The 20,241-nt window shown below is 34.2% G+C and overlaps 2 protein-coding genes across 2 annotated transcripts in view; one reads left to right on the top strand and one right to left on the bottom strand.

The window, feature by feature from the left end:
• The window catches only part of kek2 (kekkon 2), a 597,210-nt gene that overhangs the window by 245,239 nt on the left and 331,730 nt on the right, over window positions 1-20,241 (top strand). The window lies entirely within an intron of this gene.
• On the bottom strand, window positions 1,918-12,549 carry LOC135849350 (esterase FE4-like). Its single transcript, XM_065369739.1, has 10 exons — window positions 12,111-12,549; window positions 11,876-12,010; window positions 10,219-10,375; window positions 9,051-9,236; window positions 8,755-8,969; window positions 8,513-8,669; window positions 8,259-8,425; window positions 7,991-8,144; window positions 7,767-7,899; window positions 1,918-2,156 (listed from the first exon to the last, which is right to left on the bottom strand). Exons 1-10 carry the CDS (start codon window positions 12,237-12,239, stop codon window positions 1,994-1,996), a joined length of 1,596 nt encoding a protein of 531 aa, XP_065225811.1. The 5' UTR covers window positions 12,240-12,549; the 3' UTR covers window positions 1,918-1,993.

The following is a 20,241-nucleotide window of genomic DNA, read 5'->3' as shown; positions in this document are numbered from 1 at the left end:
ATCTCACAACAATACAAAAAATCGCCTCTTCCTCTTCACCCTACATTTGATTTAAAGCATTTCATGATACAATGTATATTTTTTTTGCCGTTTCCAAACACTCTACAACACCAGACACATGCATCAATGATATGAATAAGACAATAATTAACAGCCAAGCCTTATTGTACACAATTTCCACGAAAACCAGATCACATAGGCTTACATACATTACATACCTACATACATGTATACATTATGCACCAGTAACTCTGAATTTGCATTTCGAAGGAAGGAAGGGAGGGAGGGGGTGAGTTGGGAAACACAGAAAGGATAGATAGAGATATTAGATACATCAGATTTTAGAATATTTCGTCTGCATTTTAAGAACTTGAAAAAACAATGTTTGAAATCTTATTCATATTGAAATAGATTTTTACTTATCACTCAAGAAAAAAATCATTAAAGGGTGCCCCTGTTGTGATAAGTGAATAATTCGGTGATGAGATATCGTGGGAAATTGTAAAATAGGAAAAAACATGAGAAATTGATTCTCAAAATGAGAAAAAAATGCATGAAATTTTGATATTTCGACCAAAAAAGTGAGAAAGTGAAGAGATTTTGAGATTTGAGTGGCTTTACTCTTAAAAAAATTATAATAATATCGGACCATTTTTTATACCAAAGTTTTAAAATTAGCAGTTGTGATTTTTATTTTTTCCTCACTTTTTTCTTTTTTTGTTTTTTTATTAGTAGGTACTTTTTTCGTAATTTTAATTTCAAAAAAATGGGAAAACCAAGGGAAATAATATCATGAATTTTTGTCGGAAAAAGTGGGGAATTTCCCGCTTCTAAAATCGAAGATAAGGGGGAAAATACAATTTTGATATCCCATCACTGAGTGAATAGGTTTTTTAAAGCCCAAATTTTGAAAATATTCATATGTTCAAGAATATGTTATCAAATTAATAAATCGCAGAGTATCTTTTGGGGAACCAAAAAAAAAAAAAAAAAAAATAGAATTTTAAACTTCTGTGGTGTATAGAAATAGGGAAGGTGAATTCGTAGATTTTTTACAAATTTCATGGACTGTATGCCAGGCAAAAAGCCGAAAAGAAAATAATTTTAATCTGCTATTACTTTAAACCTAAAAGTGGTGCAAACCAAAGTACATAGGTATTTTTTTTCAAATTTTTTGAAGTGGTGGACCTCGGTCAAAAATCCAAAAAACTTATTTCTTGAGGGTTCTTTCATTTGTTTTCGAGCTTCTTAGTTACATTTTTTATGACTGTATGAAAACAAGAGTAAGAGGCTTGAGCAACGTGAAGATCAGGCGAGCAGCCCGAGCGAAGCGAGGGCGCGAGCTGTTGAGTGAAAGGAAGAGGTAAAGCCTGAGCGAAGCGAGGGCCATGCGAGCAGCCCGAGCGAAGCGAGGGCGCGAGCCGGGGGTTGGAGCCGCGAAGCGGCTCAGGGGGCGTAGCCCCCTAGTAATATAATACCTACGATTCGATGGAATATTTTGTCGCACTTTCCACTTCATACTCGACTTAAAAAAATAATAAAAATATCAACATAGAACACCTTAGATAGTCGATTATTGCGACATCGTACTTTAATCAAGGTTGCTATCGCTCAGCTACAATTAATCGTTTATATAAGAGAGCTATATACTCGTGTATGCGAATTTAATTACAGAATAAGATTTGAAATTTCCAAATTATCTCGCAAAATAACATCACGGGTTAACATTTACATGTCAGACTCGCGTCAGTTTTCATCAGATTACGCGTTAGATGATATGTAGACGTATGTATTTATCCTTCGGACTTTCGTATCGAATTATTGTTCTAATAGTGATGAGTTTTCCTACACGTGACGTGATTTCTGCTCTGGAATAATTTACCCCCCCCCCCCCAAAAAAAAATACTGATACGAAACTTGACAACACACGTGTTTATTGAAATAATGGGTAAAGACATCCCTTAAAAGCGTGCATATGAATAAGATAAAAATATCAATTTGTTAACATCTTCATACTGTACGGTCCTAATATATTTTTCAACGCTTGGGGCCGATATCCTCGCAATGGACCATTCACCAGTTGTATATTTTCATCAATTTTCAAGTAACATGGGTTACCTCTGGTGTATGGACGCCACGTTGCGTTCACTGGATTTCTGTAATATTCAAAAAATGAATTCATTTATTTTTCATAAGAAAATATGAAGGTACAAAATTAGGAAACAAGTCTTCAAAGTCCCAAAAATTTTGAGCATTTTTTTTCAAAATTTTCAAAGCTTCCATAACAGAAGACGACCTTATCTATATATTAAAATTATGACCGGATTCTTTTGACTCTGAGATCTCAGGAACGGCTGAACCAATTTTGATCGACGATGTCTCAAAAAAAAGCTTTTGACCCGTAGATGTGCAGGTTTTATTCAAAAGTTCAAAAAGTTGCGCCGTAAAGCTCAAAAAAGCTCAATAATTGATTTTAGCTTATACGTAGCGCATTCGACGTATACACAGTAGTACGTATACTACACCTTGAAAGACCATCAAAAGAAGTCAAATGTTGAAGAAAAAAGTTCACAAAAAAGTTGTGCTTTAAAGCTCAAAAAAGCTCAATAGTTGATTTTAGCCTATATGTAGCGCATTCGATGTATACACAGTAGTACGATTATTATAGCTTGAAAGAGCATCAAAAGAAGTCCAATGTCGAAAAAAAAGTTTACAAAAAAGTTGTGCCATAAAGCTCAAAAAAGCTCAATAATTGATTTTAGCCCATATGTAGTGTATTTGACATAAACACAGTATATAGTACGATTATTATACCTTGAAAGAGCATCAAAAGAAGTCAAATGTTGAAGAAAAATGTTTACAAAAAAAGCTGTACTGTAAAAAGCTCAGAAAAGCTCAATTATGACTGGATTCTTTTGACTCTAGGATCTCAGCAACGGCTGAACCAATTTTGCTCGGCGATGTCTCAAAAAAAGCGTTCTGACCCGTAGATGTGCAGGTTTTAATCAAAAGTTCGAGAAGTTGTGTTGTAAAGCTCAAAAAAGCTCAATAATTGATTTTAGCCCATTTGTAGCGCATTCGATATATACACAGTAGTACGTATATTATACCTTGAAAGAGCATCAAAAAAAGTCAAATGTTGAAAAAAATAGTTCACAAAAAAGTTGTGCCATAAAGCTCAAAAAAGCTCAATAATTGATGTTAATCCTAGACTCAACGGCTTCAACGAATGCAAAAAAGTTTGTATAATATATACCTTAAAAGAGCATCACAAAAAGACAAATCTTGAAGAAAAAAAGCTTACAAAAGTCTGTGGTCAAAGCTATGTGAAAGCTTGAAAGTTTTGGCCATGTAGTATTTGATCTTATTTCATGTGTAAAAAAATAAATACAGATTGTACTTTGAAAGATCATCACGAAAAAACCATTCTAGACAGTAAAAAACTTTGGAAAATTGTCAGCTAAAGTACAGGGAATGTTTGAAAGTTCGTTATAACAATTTTTTGTCACAGCAAGATCTCTGCAACAGCAAAACTGATTTTGATAAACAGTCACTCGATAGAAAGGTTTTAAATAGTAGATATGCACTATGCAGGGTTATGTTGAAAGTTCAACAATTTTCACCATGAGCTAAAAAAAGCTCAAAACACCATTTACTAAATTTTAAAATGTGAAGTGAAATTACAACAAAAAATTGATTTTAACTTGGATCTTTCAGGGTACAACATAAGTAAGCTTACTACACAATTCTTCATACTTTCAACATGAACTTGCACACCTACACTTTGAAGCCTTTCTATCAAAAGGTTGTTATTTTAGGTCAAATACCACATGTCACAAAGTTTTGAGCTTTTGCTTTTTTTTTAGAAATATTCAAATGTTGATGGTAAAAGTTAAGCTAAAGCTCAAAATTTTGTGACATGCAATATTTGACCTATACTCTGTGTATTTGATGAATACACAGAGGTAACTATATATTGTGTACCTTGAAAGAGCTTTACAAAAATATAAATCTTGACAGGTTTTAGAGAAAATTTGCTAAAGTTCAACACAGAACTTTAAAAAGCTGGATATAAGCTTATACCTACCCATGAATCATGGAGACTTCATAAGTAATCATCCACAAAAAAAAGCATAAGTATATTATCATGGAGGAATTGAAAATTTCTACTTACGAAGTATCCATGAATCATGGAGACTTGGTAAGATGTGATTATTCAATAAATAAAATAGATTGAGGTTGAAGATCTTCACAATTTGCGCACATGAAAAGGCACATTATCTTTCATTTGCACTAATTTTAAAAAATGATTAACCGTGAAAAAAATTGTGATCATTCTAAGTAGATATTAGTTACTGAATTTTTAAAATAATATACAATTACGTTTTGAAGAATCGCGCAGTATGCGCGATTAACGGGTTTGCTAGTTTCCTCATAAAAATTGGCCGCTAAGCCCAAAATTTAAAGTTACAACGACCCATAGTTGGATTTTCAGCTTCTGATATTTTTTTTAATAGGCACAGATTCAAATTCAATATTTCAAAATTTTTGAGTTCACATGTCGGAATGCAAAGATTTCTTTCTTACGTATAATATTAACCCATCTTCCATTCAGGGTATCTCCGCAGATTTGGAATCTGCAGAAATGATAGAAAAACATAAAAATTCAGGATATTTCTGAATTCAAAGTTTTGCAAATAATTTCAAGTTGGCTTACAAACGGGACAAAATGCAAAGCAAGAAATACATAATTACTCCAGTTCAAATTTATTTTATATTTTTAAAAAAACTCGAGAGAAAAATAAAAAATTCTGAAAAAAGTACAAAAAAATTTCAGAGTTGCGTTGAAGAAATGTAAAAAAGTTGATAGTCCGGCATATGACAATAGGAGTGATTGCACCCCCCCGCCGATCCTCCAGGACAACTTTTTTCTTGAAGGGGACATCCTAAGGAACATTTTAAAGCAAACTTGCCCAAAAAAAGTTTGCCTTACTTACAAAATGGCAGCCATTTTGATTGACAGGTCAGCCGAAATCGCAGATTTTGCGTTTCAACATAGGACTTGCACGACATTTTTCAAAATTTACAAAGGTAGATCGCAAGATCATGCAAAAATTTATCACCTGTCAAAATTTCAAGTGCTAAAGTGCGTTTTTCGATTTTTGGTGAATTTTTGAAAATCGAATTTAGGCCAAAAATGAGGGAAAAATCAAAATTTTACCAAATTGACCAAGAAAGCTGAAATTTGGGATATACCCTATTTTCATCGATTGAAAACGGTTTCAACTCGTTTTGAGCAGTTCTGGAGCCTCCAGCAGATTTTTGAAACTCGAAATTCCCACAAAATTCCATCAAATTGGAATTGTAAAGCTAAAATTTATTCTAAAAACCAGTTTCAATACGCTACAAAGTACTGCAGGTGAATTTCAAGTCGTTTATGAGCCTCCATGCGACTTTTTGAAAATTCCTGAAGCCTCCAGCAGATTTTTGAAACTTTAAATTTTCATAAAATTTCATCAAATGGAGATGGAAAGCAGAAATTTACTCTACACTCCAATTTTAACACCCTCTGAAGACAACTTCAGGGAGGTTCAAGTCATTTTAGAGCCTCCAGCGATTTTTTTGAAAATTACCGGAGCCTCCAGTAGATTTTTGAAACTTGAAATTTCCCAAAATTTCATCAAACTGAGATGGAGAGTCGAAATTCATTCTGCAAACTAATTTCAATACGCTACGAAGTTGAGTGCTGGTGGATTTCAAGTCGTTTTGGAGCCTCCAGCGACTTTTTGAAACGTTGTATGGCGTTTTTTTTGGAAAATTGAAATTTCCTAAAAGTAACTGGAAGCTTCATTTGAAACCGCCATGTAATCTCCGAAGTAAATTTCAGCTTGCCAACTCCATTTGATAAATGTTGAGGAAATTTCAAAGTTTCAAAAATCTACTGGAGGCTCCGGTAATTTTCAAAAAAATCGCTGGAGGCTCTAAAATGACTTGAACCTCCCTGAAGTTGTCTTCAGAGGGTGTTCAAATTGGAGTGTAGAGTAAATTTCAGCTTTCCATCTCCATTTGATGAAATTTTATGAAAATTTAAAGTTTCAAAAATCTGCTGGAGGCTTCAGGAATTTTCAAAAAGTCGCATGGAGGCTCATAAACGACTTGAAATTCACCTGCAGTACTTCGTAGCGTATTGAAACTGGTTTTTAGAATAAATTTTAGCTTTACAATTCCAATTTGATGGAATTTTGTGGGAATTTCGAGTTTCAAAAATCTGCTGGAGGCTCCAGAACTGCTCAAAACGAGTTGAAACCGTTTTCAATCGATGAAAATAGGGTATATCCCAAATTTCAGCTTTCTTGGTCAATTTGGTAAAATTTTGATTTTTTCCCTAATTTTTGGCCTAAATTCGATTTTCAAAAATTCACCAAAAATCGAAAAACGCACTTTAGCACTTGAAATTTTGACAGGTGATGAATTTTTGCATGATCTTTCGATCTATCTTTGTAAAATTTGAAAAATGTCGTGCAAGTCCTATGTTGAAACGCAAAATCTGCGATTTCGGCTGACCTGTCAACCAAAATGGCCGCCATTTTGTAAGTAGAGCCAACTTTTTTTTGGGCAAGTTTGCTTTTAAATGTTCCTTAGGATGTCCCTTTCAAGAAAAAAGTTGTCCCGGATGATCGGCGGGGGGGGGCTGCAATTACTCCTATTGTCATATGCCGGACTAACAGTATTCTTGACTTTTTTCCCTCATTCAAAGTTTCTACTCAAAAAGAAAACCTAGATAGAGAGGAATGAAAAATGCTGATAAAAAGAATAGAAAAAATTTCAAAGTTGGGTTCAAAAAAATATGAAAAAGTAGAAGTTTTGATAAGAAATTTTGAAAATTTCTCAAGAAGGTGTGGGAGGAGGGGCTGCAATTTATTCAAGTCAAAGTTCTACAAAAAGAACTATCAAAAATGAAAACAAAACCGACAAAAACCAGGACGTTTTTTAGACGTTATGAAAGAAAAATAATTTTTTTTAGCAATTTTGAAAAAATGAGAATTTTTTGCACATTTAAGAAAAAAATCAGTTGTTACTTTTTTTGCGAGTATTTCAGAAAATCAAGATTTTACAGGACGTATTTATTATTCAAAAAAAAGAAAAAAAATCATGATCATTTCTGAAAGTTTGCCAAAAAGAAAGCAGACATTCTTTTGAAAATTGCCAAAAAAAGGTTGCATTTTTTCAGCAAGTTTGTTAGGAAAATCAGGACTTTTTTGCATGTTTCCCAAAGAAGCACTAGGTACTTTTTTTTAGAAAGTTTGTCTTGAAGAACTTTGTTGCAAGTTTGTCATGGATGATGAGATACGTATTTTTTCAAGTTTGGTTTAAAAAGGACGAATTTTTGTAGTTTTTAGAGAAATAGGACTTAGCAAAAAGCAGTACCTTACTTTTTGGACATTTTGAAAAAAAAACTGATTTTTTTTTTCAATTTTGGCGAAGAAGTGGAGCTATTTTAAGAATAAGGACTAAATCTTGTCAGGTATTTAAAAAAAATAAAAGATTTTGCAATTTCGACTACAGAAATTAGGATTTTTTTGGACATTTTGCAAAAGAGCTAAAAATAGTTTTTTTCAATTTTGGAAAAAAAGTAAGTAAGACTATTTTTTTTGCCATTTTTTCACGACTTTGGCAAGAATTGCAACAGAATCTCAGTTCTATACCATTTTCAGATACGACTATATCGATGTCTCGGATAAACTATCTAATGCAGTGTAATTTACCCATATTTTGCGAAATTCGTCCACAAAGTGCACATGTTCCCAATCACTTTTAAATCACCCTGATCGAAATTTTTCTTAGGGAAGGCGGTTTTGCGATGAAACAGGTAACTAATATCGTCACCGTGACAAGCACCTACGCAAAATCACACAAATTTCATTATTTACTCTCATTCGAAAAATACTCGTATCATCACAATACGAGGAATATTTTATTAAGACCAAACCTGGAAGATGGATTCCTAATTTCATGCAGAAAAATTTTTTCATCACGTTCATCTTCCCATTGTAACTAAATTCGTAAACAAAAGGTGGGAAACACGTGCCACTGAGGTGATCCAATGAATCCTCCATGTTGTAAAAGTATATATCTGTGATGAGCTGAAACAGGATGTGATCAAGTAAGGGAGATAGGGGACGGGGGGGGGGTCATCAGTGAATAAATATGGAACTAGGTAAAATAACTAGGTACTGAAATGATGAAATTTTACATACATTACTTAAAGAACGTATTTTGGCTCTAGGGGCATGCGCATCGTGGAAATACTGAGTCATAACCTGCGCAGTTTTATCGTTCAATTGGATCGGATCGATGTTGAAATATTTCCTTAAAAGGACCGACGCATCTTTCATGACAAGTTCCAGATTTTTTTTGGTCATTACTGAAAAACCATCGAAATTGATACTTATTGGTTCATTTTTAATCAAAAAGCAACAGAGGGTGGTCATAATTTCATTTTATAGCTCACCACCAACTCCTAATAAACCTTCGAGATCTGTACAACCCCAAATCATAGGCATAGGAGGAGCTATTTGCTGCAATATGGTAGGATGATCCGGGATCATAGCACCTTCTCTGATGAATTCCACAGATGGAGCGAAAACCAATCTGCTTTGTTCATGCACCTAATTGCATCGAAAAAAATCTACCCTAGAGTCACATACTAAGTAGGTGCAATATTGAATTATTCGACTCGGGTGCATCACATACAGCTAATTGAGATCGTTCCTCCTTCAGCTGATTTGCAACTCTGACCAACTGTTTAGCTGGTTGCTGTCTGAGGTGTTTGAGCAATTCGAATCGATCATTGCCAAAATAACCTAATCTGCGACCAAGTTCAAAAGCCGTTTCGATAGTGTTAGAAGCCAGAGACCACGAGGCCAAACAAAATCCACTTTGAAGGATCGCTTTATGGAATAGTCCCGCTTGAACGAAAGCACAAATTGTTATTTTAGTCATTAAGTAGGTTGTAGTCTAATTTTTAAAGAACCATAGATTCTATGTACGTTGGGTTGCGGGAGAAATCGCTAAATAATGAACGGAAGAAGCTCCAGCACTTTCTCCAAATACAGTTATGTTGTTGGGATCGCCTCCGAAATGAATTATGTTATCTTTGATCCATTGCAAAGCCATCAGTTGATCTTTTATTCCGACATTTCCAGGGCATTCGGGAATGCCCAGGTTCAGAAATCCTACACACGAATACATTATTTCAAAATCAGATGAGTTTCAAGTCAAAATTAAAGTCAAGGGGGTCATTCCATGTCAACTCAACCAACGTTTTTGAGTCATGTCTTTCGTTTTCGCTCGAATTTTTTTTACAATATATACCCACCCAGTAAGTGATAACCCCGCAATTAGTTTGGTCCCAGCCCCCTCAGGGGGCGGATGGGGGGGCTTCCATTATTTTCACATTGTCTCGAGGTACTCAACTTCAGCAGCCCATTTCTCCAAAACTATGATACTTTGATCACAACTGATTCACAGTTCGAAAGGGCATTGCATTTAAAACTTTTTAAGCATTTTGAAATTTTCAAAAGTTGAAAGTTCATTTTGATGCTTCTTCGAAATATTCAAGTTTCGAGATGGAACCTCTTAATGGCGGGGGAGCACCCCCACCCCCAATTTTGGGCAAAACTTTCGAAAGAAAATCTGGGGCATGTGATACATCAAATTGTATATTTTTGGTGACGCTGAATACGAATATGACGTCAGATTTTTGATAGGAGCCCATCCATGGTCCCCAGCACCTCCCAAAAGGGGGTAAAAGTTCAAAAAAGTGTTTTGTTCGTGTGACACATGGAATAGTATGTTTTTGGTGACGCTGAACACGAATATGACGTCAGATTTTTGGTTGGATCCGTCCACAGCCCCCAGCACTTCCCCAAAGGGGGATAACCCCCCAAAAAATGGTTACATATTCGTGTGACACATAAAATAGTCTGTTTTCGATATCGTTGAACACGAATATAGCCATAGTTTTTTAAATCGACCTCACCCATAGCCCCCAGAACCTCCCCCAATGGGTAAAACTCCAAAAAAATTGTTGGGGTATATATTGTAAAAAAAAATTGAGCGAAATCAAAAGACATGACTTTCAAAATCGCCTTTTTTTGGTTGAGTTGACATGGAATGACCCAATAAGAGTCATTTTATCCTACAAATTCTTATTACCGAGGGCCAGCAATCGATAATTTATGGTGACAACGATAACATCATACTCCAACAGAAAGTCTGGTCCATATACCGAACTATTACCTGATCCGTGGGCAAACCCACCCCCATGAATATACACCATCACAGGTTTGAGCGAATTTGCCGGTGCGAATGTCTGTGATAAAACAAGTCATGAGTATAATATGGCATATGGCATCAAAAAATTGTCAACTTTTCACCAGAAGTTCAAGAGGATCCACACTTTGCATTTTCTAGCACTACTTTTCAAACTATACAGGAGTAAAAATATTTTCGAGCAAAATTTGTGGGAACATTTTTTGTTTTTACATTTTTTGGGGGGAGGGGGAGGGGTACAATAAAAAAGTGGCTATTGTTATACAAGGTGTCCGAAGAACTGGACAACTTGCAAAAGCAGAACGAAAACAGTACTTTCGATAGGAATTTTTTTCACATCTTGCATTTTGGTGTGTGGGGGAGGGGAGGGTCAAGTGTCCACCATTCTCAAAGAGAACTGCAAAAAACTGAAAAAAATCAAAATTCTTGGAATTTTTTACAAGTTTGACAAAAAACAGTAGTTTTTTGCAATTTTTCTCTCTTGTGATTTTGACAAAGAACAGAACTTTGTGAAGAGTCTGGCTGAAAGCAGCATTTTTTTCAAATTTGATAAAAAGCAATTGACTTTTTTCAAGTTTGACAAAAAAGTGTGGGCATTTTACAAAAAAATAAAAATGAATAATGGAGTTTTTAATAAGTAAGTTTATGTAAGTAAAACATTACTTTTTTTAAGCTCGACGGAAAAAATGACCAAACTTTTCTTGGTAAAAAACAAGACTTCTTTTGGCGGGATGTTTTCTAAAAAAATAAAAATGTTTTTTAAAGTTTTTTTTTAAATAGGAACTTTTTGCAATTTTTTTTGGGGGGGGGGGGAAAGAAGCGGTATTTTTTTGTAAGTTTGATAAAAATGCAGAATTTTGTGAAGAGTTCGACAAAAAAGCAGAACTATTTTACAATTTAGATATAAAACTGGACTTTTGTAGAGGTTTTGCCAAAAAAGGTAGAACTTTAACTTTTGGCAATTTTGGCAATTTTGTCAAAACACAAGACTTTTGGTAGGAAATTTTTTCATCATGTTCCAATTGAAGGGGGAATGAGTCAACATATTTTTAGGTCAAAATTTCCCCATCCTCAAAGAGTATTGAACAGGAAAAAAAGCAAAAAATACAAAATACTGTAAGAAGAACAGAATAAGTAGAGAATTTCGAAGTATGATTTTAAAAAAATGGGAGAAAACAAAGCTTTTGGTAAGCGCACACCTGTTTTGTAAAATTACAAAAAACTACAATGATTGATAAGAGAAAAATTTTCATAAAAATGATTTTGTTGTGTAATAACTCTGTTTTACAACCCCCCCCCCCTCTTTCCCTCCATTCGACACTTGATAAGAGAGAAATTTAAAAAAAACGATTTTGTTGTGCAATAACTCTGTTCTATAACGCCCCTTCCTCCCTTTTCCCCTCCATCGACGCTACACAACTTTGGTTTGAAAATTTTCCCCTCATATCTGAGTAATTAACAAAGTGATCGTTGAAACAAAAATGCATTAATGCCATCCTGAGGACTCGATATCGATAAGAAATGCACTAAACGAGCTCACCTCAGGAGCATACACGTTCAAATACAAACAATCCTCTGAACCAATAATATTCAAAGCAGGTGGTTTTTGAAGGCAAGGCGATGGCTCTTTGGTAGCATCAAAAACACCAGTCCATTGATGAAGTGGTTTCGGCGCCTTTATCAACAAAAAAGGGTTATACCATAGAGACGATGAAAATCTCAAAAACCACATCCACAGTAGATACGTTATTGTCAGAATAAACAATCGAGCTCACCTGAAACCTTAATTCTCCGACAGGTGGCAGAGCATAAGGGATACCTAAATAGCATAGGTATGGTTTTTTAGCCAAAATTGTGAAGCTTCTTTTACCACTGAGGCTTCCTTGTTTCACGTTCACAATCATGGCGAATAAAATCTTACAGATATTTTCACCTCGAGTTCTCAACCGTGTTAATGAACAACTTACGAGTCGTTCGTATTTTTTGAAAAAATTTGTGTTCGAGGTTTAGATTAGCTGCACATAACACTTCCACACGTTTAAATATCCATTAGCATTGAACACGAATGACGCATCCTTAATACCTTTACCTGTGTACTGATAAATTTTGTACAAAATTCAACGTTTTTTCCAATACTTTTACTTTTAAACGATAAATGGCGAAAATCACATGAACTTGACGGCAGTGATTCCCATAATTCCACAGAGAGAGCTCAGCACATCGAGTTCTTATCCTTATTTTTACATATATTTTTAATGCCAAAACAAAACAAAAAAAATGGAAAATTCAATACTCGTTCAGGAGAAATAACTAATAAGCGAGATTGGAAAAGTTTAATACCACTTTCATTGATTTAAATTGCCTCTTTCAGACAGTTTATATAGGTACTTCCTACGATCACAACGAATTTAAACCCAACTGCCTCAAACACAATCACATTCAATAAAAATTCGAGGTCACGTACAACAACAAAAAAAAAATGAGATGCTCGGTTCGGCTCGACAGAGTGAATTTTTCGCAATGTTAGTAGGACTTGGACGACGTATTTCGAAGATACATCCCCCAGTATAGGTAATTTGTACACTCGCGAGCATTTCCGTTTAATAAATTGCCTAAAACGTTACGAGCAGGCGAATAAATCATCTCGAGAGTTCATTATTAAAGCAAGTTAAACGATACGCGTTCGTGATAGTTGTAACAAATACCCTGCTTATTAGTGGCTCGAGTTGATGGGAAGAGTAGTGCGTTGCGAGGGGAGGGGGTCGTTTAGGGGTTCTGATGATTTTTACTGTTGGTAGAGGAAGAACCATTAGGTATGTTAAAATGTAAAAACTTGGAGGAAATTCTCATCGATATTGTATACTTCGAGAAAGGCAAAATAGCCAAAAAGTCACGCAGAGCATACAGTGGTTATCTTTTTCTTTAATTAATAATCCAATCTACATATTATTGGAATCCTAATTAACTAAAGAAATATGTACCTACTATTCTAACTATCCAGCTTTGAAAAAAAATCATTATTATCGTTGTCAGGTCTTGAACTGCACAGTTTTCATTACTCAAATATATTTTAGGTATTCGTCTGAGTGTTTAATCGATGCTGGATCAATTTTAAAATAAAAATGTTCCACTTAAGTACCTACATATGCTCTTAATCTGATGACAAAAATTTACACTTACCTGGAAGAAAAAATTCAAAATAAACCATTGATTAGTGATTAAAATGTAACGATCATCAAATGACGAATATAAAAGTAATTTATTAGGATCAAAATGAATGAAAATCTCCAATTTTAAATTTATATAAATGTATTTCATCGTGAGTCTTCAGCTCTGAATAAAATGCTCGACGGTATAAAGCGAAAAAATTCATAAGTTACAGACTTGCAGAAATATATGAATACAAAATAGTCAAAATCAATATTTCAACTTGACAAAAATATTTGTGACAGCAAAAATGGTCTTTGCTTTCTTCCTCCCCTCATCCCTCCCTCCCTCCAATATTGTTCAAAAGCATTCCTTAGAAAATGGGGTAGGTACTTTTATTATATGAAACAAAATCAAGCCGGTAACTACTCGAATATAAGGGAAACGCTGTGAGCATTATTTTGGTCTTTATCCTTTTTCAAAATTCTGCTCACTTATTAGTCTATCATTTTTTTCTCCATAATTTTTCAAATTTTCTTTGAAAGCGCAACATTGGCACGTCGTATCTTACCAAACTAGATATAAAAAAATTGAAAAAAATTGAAAAAAAAACTGGCATGGCACGTCGACCTTGAGGGTACAAAGAAAAAGTCGACATTTAATTTGTTAGCTTGTTATGTTGATGGAAAATTTGAAACATGAATTTGAAATGGCTTCTGCTTGACAATAAAACCACTTACACAAATTTGAAAAAAAAAAAAAATGTGATGATGTTGAAGTATCACATGAAATTCATGTTATCTATGTAATATTTTAGTACACATAGTCATGACAAGTCTAAAAACTGGTAAACGTTTAATAATTTGATAAGCCATTTTAATCGTTCTATTTTTCATATTAAGTGCTTTAAAATATTAGAAAAATAATAAAAACGCTAAAAAAATTTGATGACATCAATAATTCCTACATATGAAAATTATTATGAAAAATGATGCAAAAATTGATAAAACTACATTAAAATTGCGCAAAATACGTAAAAAAGTGCTCAAAATCACAACCAAAAAACTCGTTAAAAATGTTTAGGTATTTTTACAATTTTTAAAGAAATTTTTTAACATGTTTATTTATTTATTTATTTTATTTTAAGGGTGCCATGTACAAAAAATCATATTTTCGTAACTTACTCGAATTTTTTATGAAATAGTGTTATTTCAAATTTTTGCAATCAATTTGAAATTATTTGAACTATAATTTCAACTTTTTTTTCAAATTTCCAAGTCATATTAATGTTGTGTTATAGATTTTTACAATATTTTGAACAATTTTCTCGGAAATTAAAATGAAAACCATTCATTGTGTTACTGTCCAAGTATATCATCTGCTCCCCAGCGAACTTTTCAACCACCGTTCCTCCTTCAGAGGTATCTCAATCATTCGGAACATTTTCAAGGACACATTTTTGGTGGTGAATTTAATTTTTTGTTTTTGGTAAGTTTTAAAAAATTCAAATTTGGCTCAATTTTCATCGTGTACAAATATTCTCTGCTCCAGCGACTTTTTTTTTAGCCCTTCCTCATCAAAAATATCTCAATTAGCAAACAACTTTGAAGTCAAGTTTCAAATTTTTGAAGAATTTTGAAAAATTCAAGTTTGGTTTAATTTTTGTGGAAAAATCAAAATTCAATTTACTCGAACGAGATGGTCCTTCATAAAGACAACGATTCCCGAAAGGTTCTGTCCAAATAGGTATTCTCTCCTCCGGGGAGCTTTTTTTCACCCTTCTCTCTCAAGTTATCCTAATCAGAAAAAAAATGAACTTTGAGGCCAAAGTTCATGTTTTGAGTTTTATTTTTCATTTTTGGCGACGTTTTAAAAATTCAAAGTTCGTTCAACTTTCATTTTGAAAAACTCAATTTTGAAGAATGAACATGTGATCCATCATGGTCTCTTTAAGGCCCTGTTCAAATAATATTTTTAGCTCCAGCAAACTTTTTTTCAACACTCTTTCTCCCTTCAAAATGTATCTCAATTGGCAAGAATTTTTGACGCTGAATTTCAAGTGCTGATTTTTTTTTAATCCAAGAATTTAAAGGTATATTTTACTCAGTTTTTATGGAAAAAGTCCAAATTTGACGTACTTACTCGAGCGTGTAGTCCCAAATGAAGGCAACTCGACTTAGGACATTGTCTAAAAATTCCAAGAGCTCCGACAGTTTATTTTTTAAGCCCACCCCTCCGTCTTCAAAGGTATCTAAATTGAAAACATTTTTTGAATAAGCCAAGTTTCAAGAGTTTTTTTTTTTTTTTAAATTTCAAATTTTGTCCATGTTTTAAGAAAAAATCAGAAATTGATATTTGTATAGGACTCTGAAATTGATTGACAGTGGTTTTGCCATTTTTTGGAGCCTCGTGCAGATTTTTTGATTTTTCTATGTTAAAAATATACTAAATTTCAACTTAGTTCTTTGAATGAAAATTTTTCAAGAATCTACAGATTTGCTGGAGGCTTCAAAAGGTCCCAAAATCACCACCAATTGACTCGGACCGAATTTCAGCTTTTCAACACACTTTTATAAAATTTTCATGTTCTTCACGAAAAGTTGTCCTTTTGAAATTTTCAAAAAAATCACTAAAAATCGTGAAAATTTAATTGAAAGTCTGAAAGACATTGTGGTGAATTTTTGGATTGTCTTTCAACTTGTCTTTGTTTGATCCCAAAATTTCTATGTGAGATAGAAATAATTAAAAACAGTAAGTAAATACCTACCTACATAAAATAGAAAGCAATTTCGATTTTTTGAAAATTCATCCAACCAAATCATTAATCTTTTCTTGTGAACTATTCCTTGTAGCTATCACTAAATACCTATTTTTTGATTTAAATTTTAAATCATTAGTTAATGAAGTAATCTATAAATAATTTTCTTTTCTCTGTTTCAGGTGAGTACAAGCACTGAATATTTGTCCCGATAATTTCCACGATGAGAAGAGAATTGGAAAACCCATCAAGTATGTCTCTATTTTAATAAGAACAAAAAATAAATAAAATGCAGCCCATTTATAAACTACGCATGGCCAGTGGGGAATGGCATAAAAGTATTGTTCAAAACCTCAATAAATTCAACCAGTTGAAAGGTAATCCAAAATCTGTATCCTCAAAGAAAGTCTGTCAATGTATTTCAATACCAGAAATATAAAACATCGTGTTTTGAACCTCCCCCCCCCCCTCCACAAGATCAGCATTACTTTCATTATGACGATATTCCAACCTGATTCCTAAATGCTCATTCTGGGGCCTTTTGATATACTTACAAGGGAACCTCTTGTGAGGTGTCCGCCTCCGATTTGGACGGGACCGCGATTTTTTGAAAGAGCATGGTCTAAAACCCTCAAATCCAAGTTTTCAGCTGCCCAAGTTCATTTTTCGATTTTTGGCGAATTTTTGAAAATCCAAAATTGACTATTTTGGTGATTTATGTTTTTTTTTTTTTTTTTAAAGTACGTACTTGATCAGTAAAAATGTTCAAAATAAGTCCTAAAACGGATATTAACCCCCCCTCCGAATCCAAATTTCGTCATTTCCAGCCATTCTGGAGCCTCCAGCGCTATTTTTCAATTTCTCCAGAATTTTGAATTTGCTCCAGAAGGCGTGAATATGAAGTTGGGCAGCTAAAAATCGAGTCGTGTGTTATACTCGACAAGATTAACGAATTTATCCCACATTTGAGCCGATTCTGGAGGGGACACCTCAGGAGTGGTTTTTTGACCAGCTTTTTTTCAAAATTAAAAATATTCAAAAATCAAAAATTTCCCGTTTGCGAAAAATTTTTTGAAATTTGCGCGAATCGCAGTATTTTGTCATGAACTAGCACCACCGCCAGGGCAAATTTCGCCATTTCCAGCCATTTTAAAGGCTCCAGCGCGATTTTTCAATTTGCTCCAGAAGGTGTGAATATGAAGTTGGGCAGCTAAAAATCGAGTTGTGTGTTATACTCGATCTGTTTAACGAATTTATCCACATTTGAGCCGATTCTGGAGGGGACACCTCAAGAGTGGGTTTTTGACATGCCTTTTTCATAATAAAAATATCCAAAAATTGAAGGGAGGCTCCAGAAAGGCTGGAAATGGCGAAATTCGCCCTCGTGGGGTTAGTTCATAATAAAATACCACAATTCGCGCAAATTTCAAAAATTTTCTCGCAAACGGGAAATTTTAATTTTTTAATATTTTTATTTTGAAATAAAGCTGGTCAAAAAACCACTCTTGAAGTGCCCCCTCCTAAATCGGCTCAAATGTCGATAAATTCGTTAAACAGGTCGAGTATAACACACAACTCGATTTTTAGCTGCCCAATTTCATATTCATGCCTTCTAGAGCAAATTAAAAATTCTGGAGAAATTTAAAAATCGCGCTGGAGGTTCCAGAATGGCTGAAAAGGGCGGAACTCGGCCTCGGAGGGTTTGTTGTGGACGAAATACAGCGATTCGCGCAAATTTCAAAAATTCCCTCACAAACGGTGAAATTTTGATTTTTTGGATTTCTTATTATGAAAAAAGCTGGTCAAAAACCCACTCTTGAGGTGTCCCTCCCAAAACCGACTCAAATGTGGAAAAACTCGTTAAACAGATCGAGTATAATACACGACTCGATTCTTAGCTGCCCAACTTCATATTCCCGCCTTGTGGAGCAAATTCAAAATTCTGGAGAAATTGAAAAATAGCGCTGGAGGCTCCAGAATGACTGGAAATGGCAAAATTTGGATTTGGGGGGTTAATATCAGTTTTAGGACTTATTTTGAAGATTTTTACTGATCAAGTACGTACTTTTTTTTTAAAAAAAAGCATAAATCACCGAAATAGTCAATTTTGGATTTTCAAAAATTCGCCAAAAATCGAAAAATGAACTTGGGCAGCTGAAAATTTGGATTTGGGGGTTTTAGAACATGTTCTTTTCAAAAATCGCGGTCCCGTTCAAATCGGTGGCGGACACTTCAAAAGGTTCCCTTGTTAGGTAAAAAAAACTCACCAAATATCAATTTTACATCTGCCCTTTATTTTTATTTTTATTTTTATTTTTACTACTTCTTTCCTGCTTTAAATTTTGAAAAAATAAAGGTTCCAAAACCTACTAAATGAGTCGACATTTCACACTTCGAAATGAAAAATACCCCTCCCTCTCTTCCCCTCTTTGACAACTTTGTCACGCCAACAACACCGCGAAACCAAGAAGTACGTACAAAGTATGGTCTATTGGTAATTAGAACATTTCCTATTTAAATTTCATAACGGACGCGGGTCAAAAAGGTTAGAAATTGATACCTGCGTAAATATGTTTAGTTTTATCAAAACACGATTAAAAAATTATGCGAATTCGAGCCAACTACATCGACTAGGGAAATAGAACTATTCTATTTGACCTTGACTTTTAATTGTTCTATTTATTCCGGCCCAAAACATTACATATTTTGGATTTGATGATGAAGAGGGAAAAAAACTATGACGCAGATGAATCCATCAAAAATTAATTCAACGCGTGAATACCTAGTAGATAAAGCAACAACCTGATGTATAAGCCCTGGAAAACATAATACATACAAGTGTCGACATTCTTTCTCCCATACAAAGTTACCAGACCAGCTAAAGTAAACTACACAATACACAATACCTGTGGCTAATTCGATAAAACACACGCAGCTAGGTAACTGACCTAGGTTAACATTTTGTTTGATCGGAAATCAGCCCGAATGCGTATCACGAAACACGCACTTCGAGTGAACAGAGTAGAGTAGAGTTCCCAACCTTGAGAAATATTAATTACCATATGTCGCTGCTGGTTGTTTTGTTTTCACGTTTTAAAAGCAAATCGGTAATTAGAAGAGGACTGGTGTTTGCAGTGTAGGTACTCGTATCGTATCAAGTTAAAACGACTCGTAGTCAGTAATACTTACACCTACAGCATTGAGCATATGGCATATGCCATGAAGAACGGTGCGCGAAAGACAGAGGAAAAAAAACGCACGCACACGTTTATTCGTCGAGAGTATTAATTGATGTAAATATTTATGAAAGGATCAAAGTTTACCTAAACATATGACCCATAATTACCGGTGACCTGTGTATTTTTGGGAAGTCTAGCACAGCTCGGCATACATATGTACGTATGTTTTTTTGCCAAATTCAAAACACGTAGCATTAGCGAGCGTTCGTGTGACGTAATCGAACAGAAGAAAGAAAAAAAACGTTGCTGTCTATTTTAGGATAGTTTTTATCCTCGTCTTGCACCATAACTCTCTTAACTCATGTAGAAAATTTCCACTTTTTATCAACTTGTGCTGATTAAAAAAAAAAAAAAATGTGGCTATCGAGTGTACGAACACGAAGCTTATATGTAGGTAATTTCAATTTATATGACACAGTAGCTTATAACACTTCGTGTACTTTATAATTAGTAAGTACATGCATTTGAGTCATTTGTTAAATATTTTATCGTATCGTGACGTCATCGTATGATATCACATGGAGCTACCTAAAACGCTATACATTTTACGTACATTTACATATAACACATGGCATATTGGGCAACCCTCATCATCATCATCATTATCATCATCATCATCATTTCACACGAGGATCGTCGTGTCACGCGAGTAATGTTCAATTAACTGTATATGCATCGATGGAATGCAAACTAATGACAATTATTACACGTTCGATGTCCTAAATATCCAATAGAAGATTTCTATAGCTCGATACCATCTCC

The sequence above is a fragment of the Planococcus citri genome, chromosome 5 (genome assembly GCF_950023065.1).
Source record: "Planococcus citri chromosome 5, ihPlaCitr1.1, whole genome shotgun sequence".
Taxonomy (NCBI): domain Eukaryota; kingdom Metazoa; phylum Arthropoda; class Insecta; order Hemiptera; family Pseudococcidae; genus Planococcus; species Planococcus citri.
The sequence above is the reverse complement of the archived record's forward strand: the minus strand, read 5'-3'. Positions and strand labels throughout refer to the sequence as shown.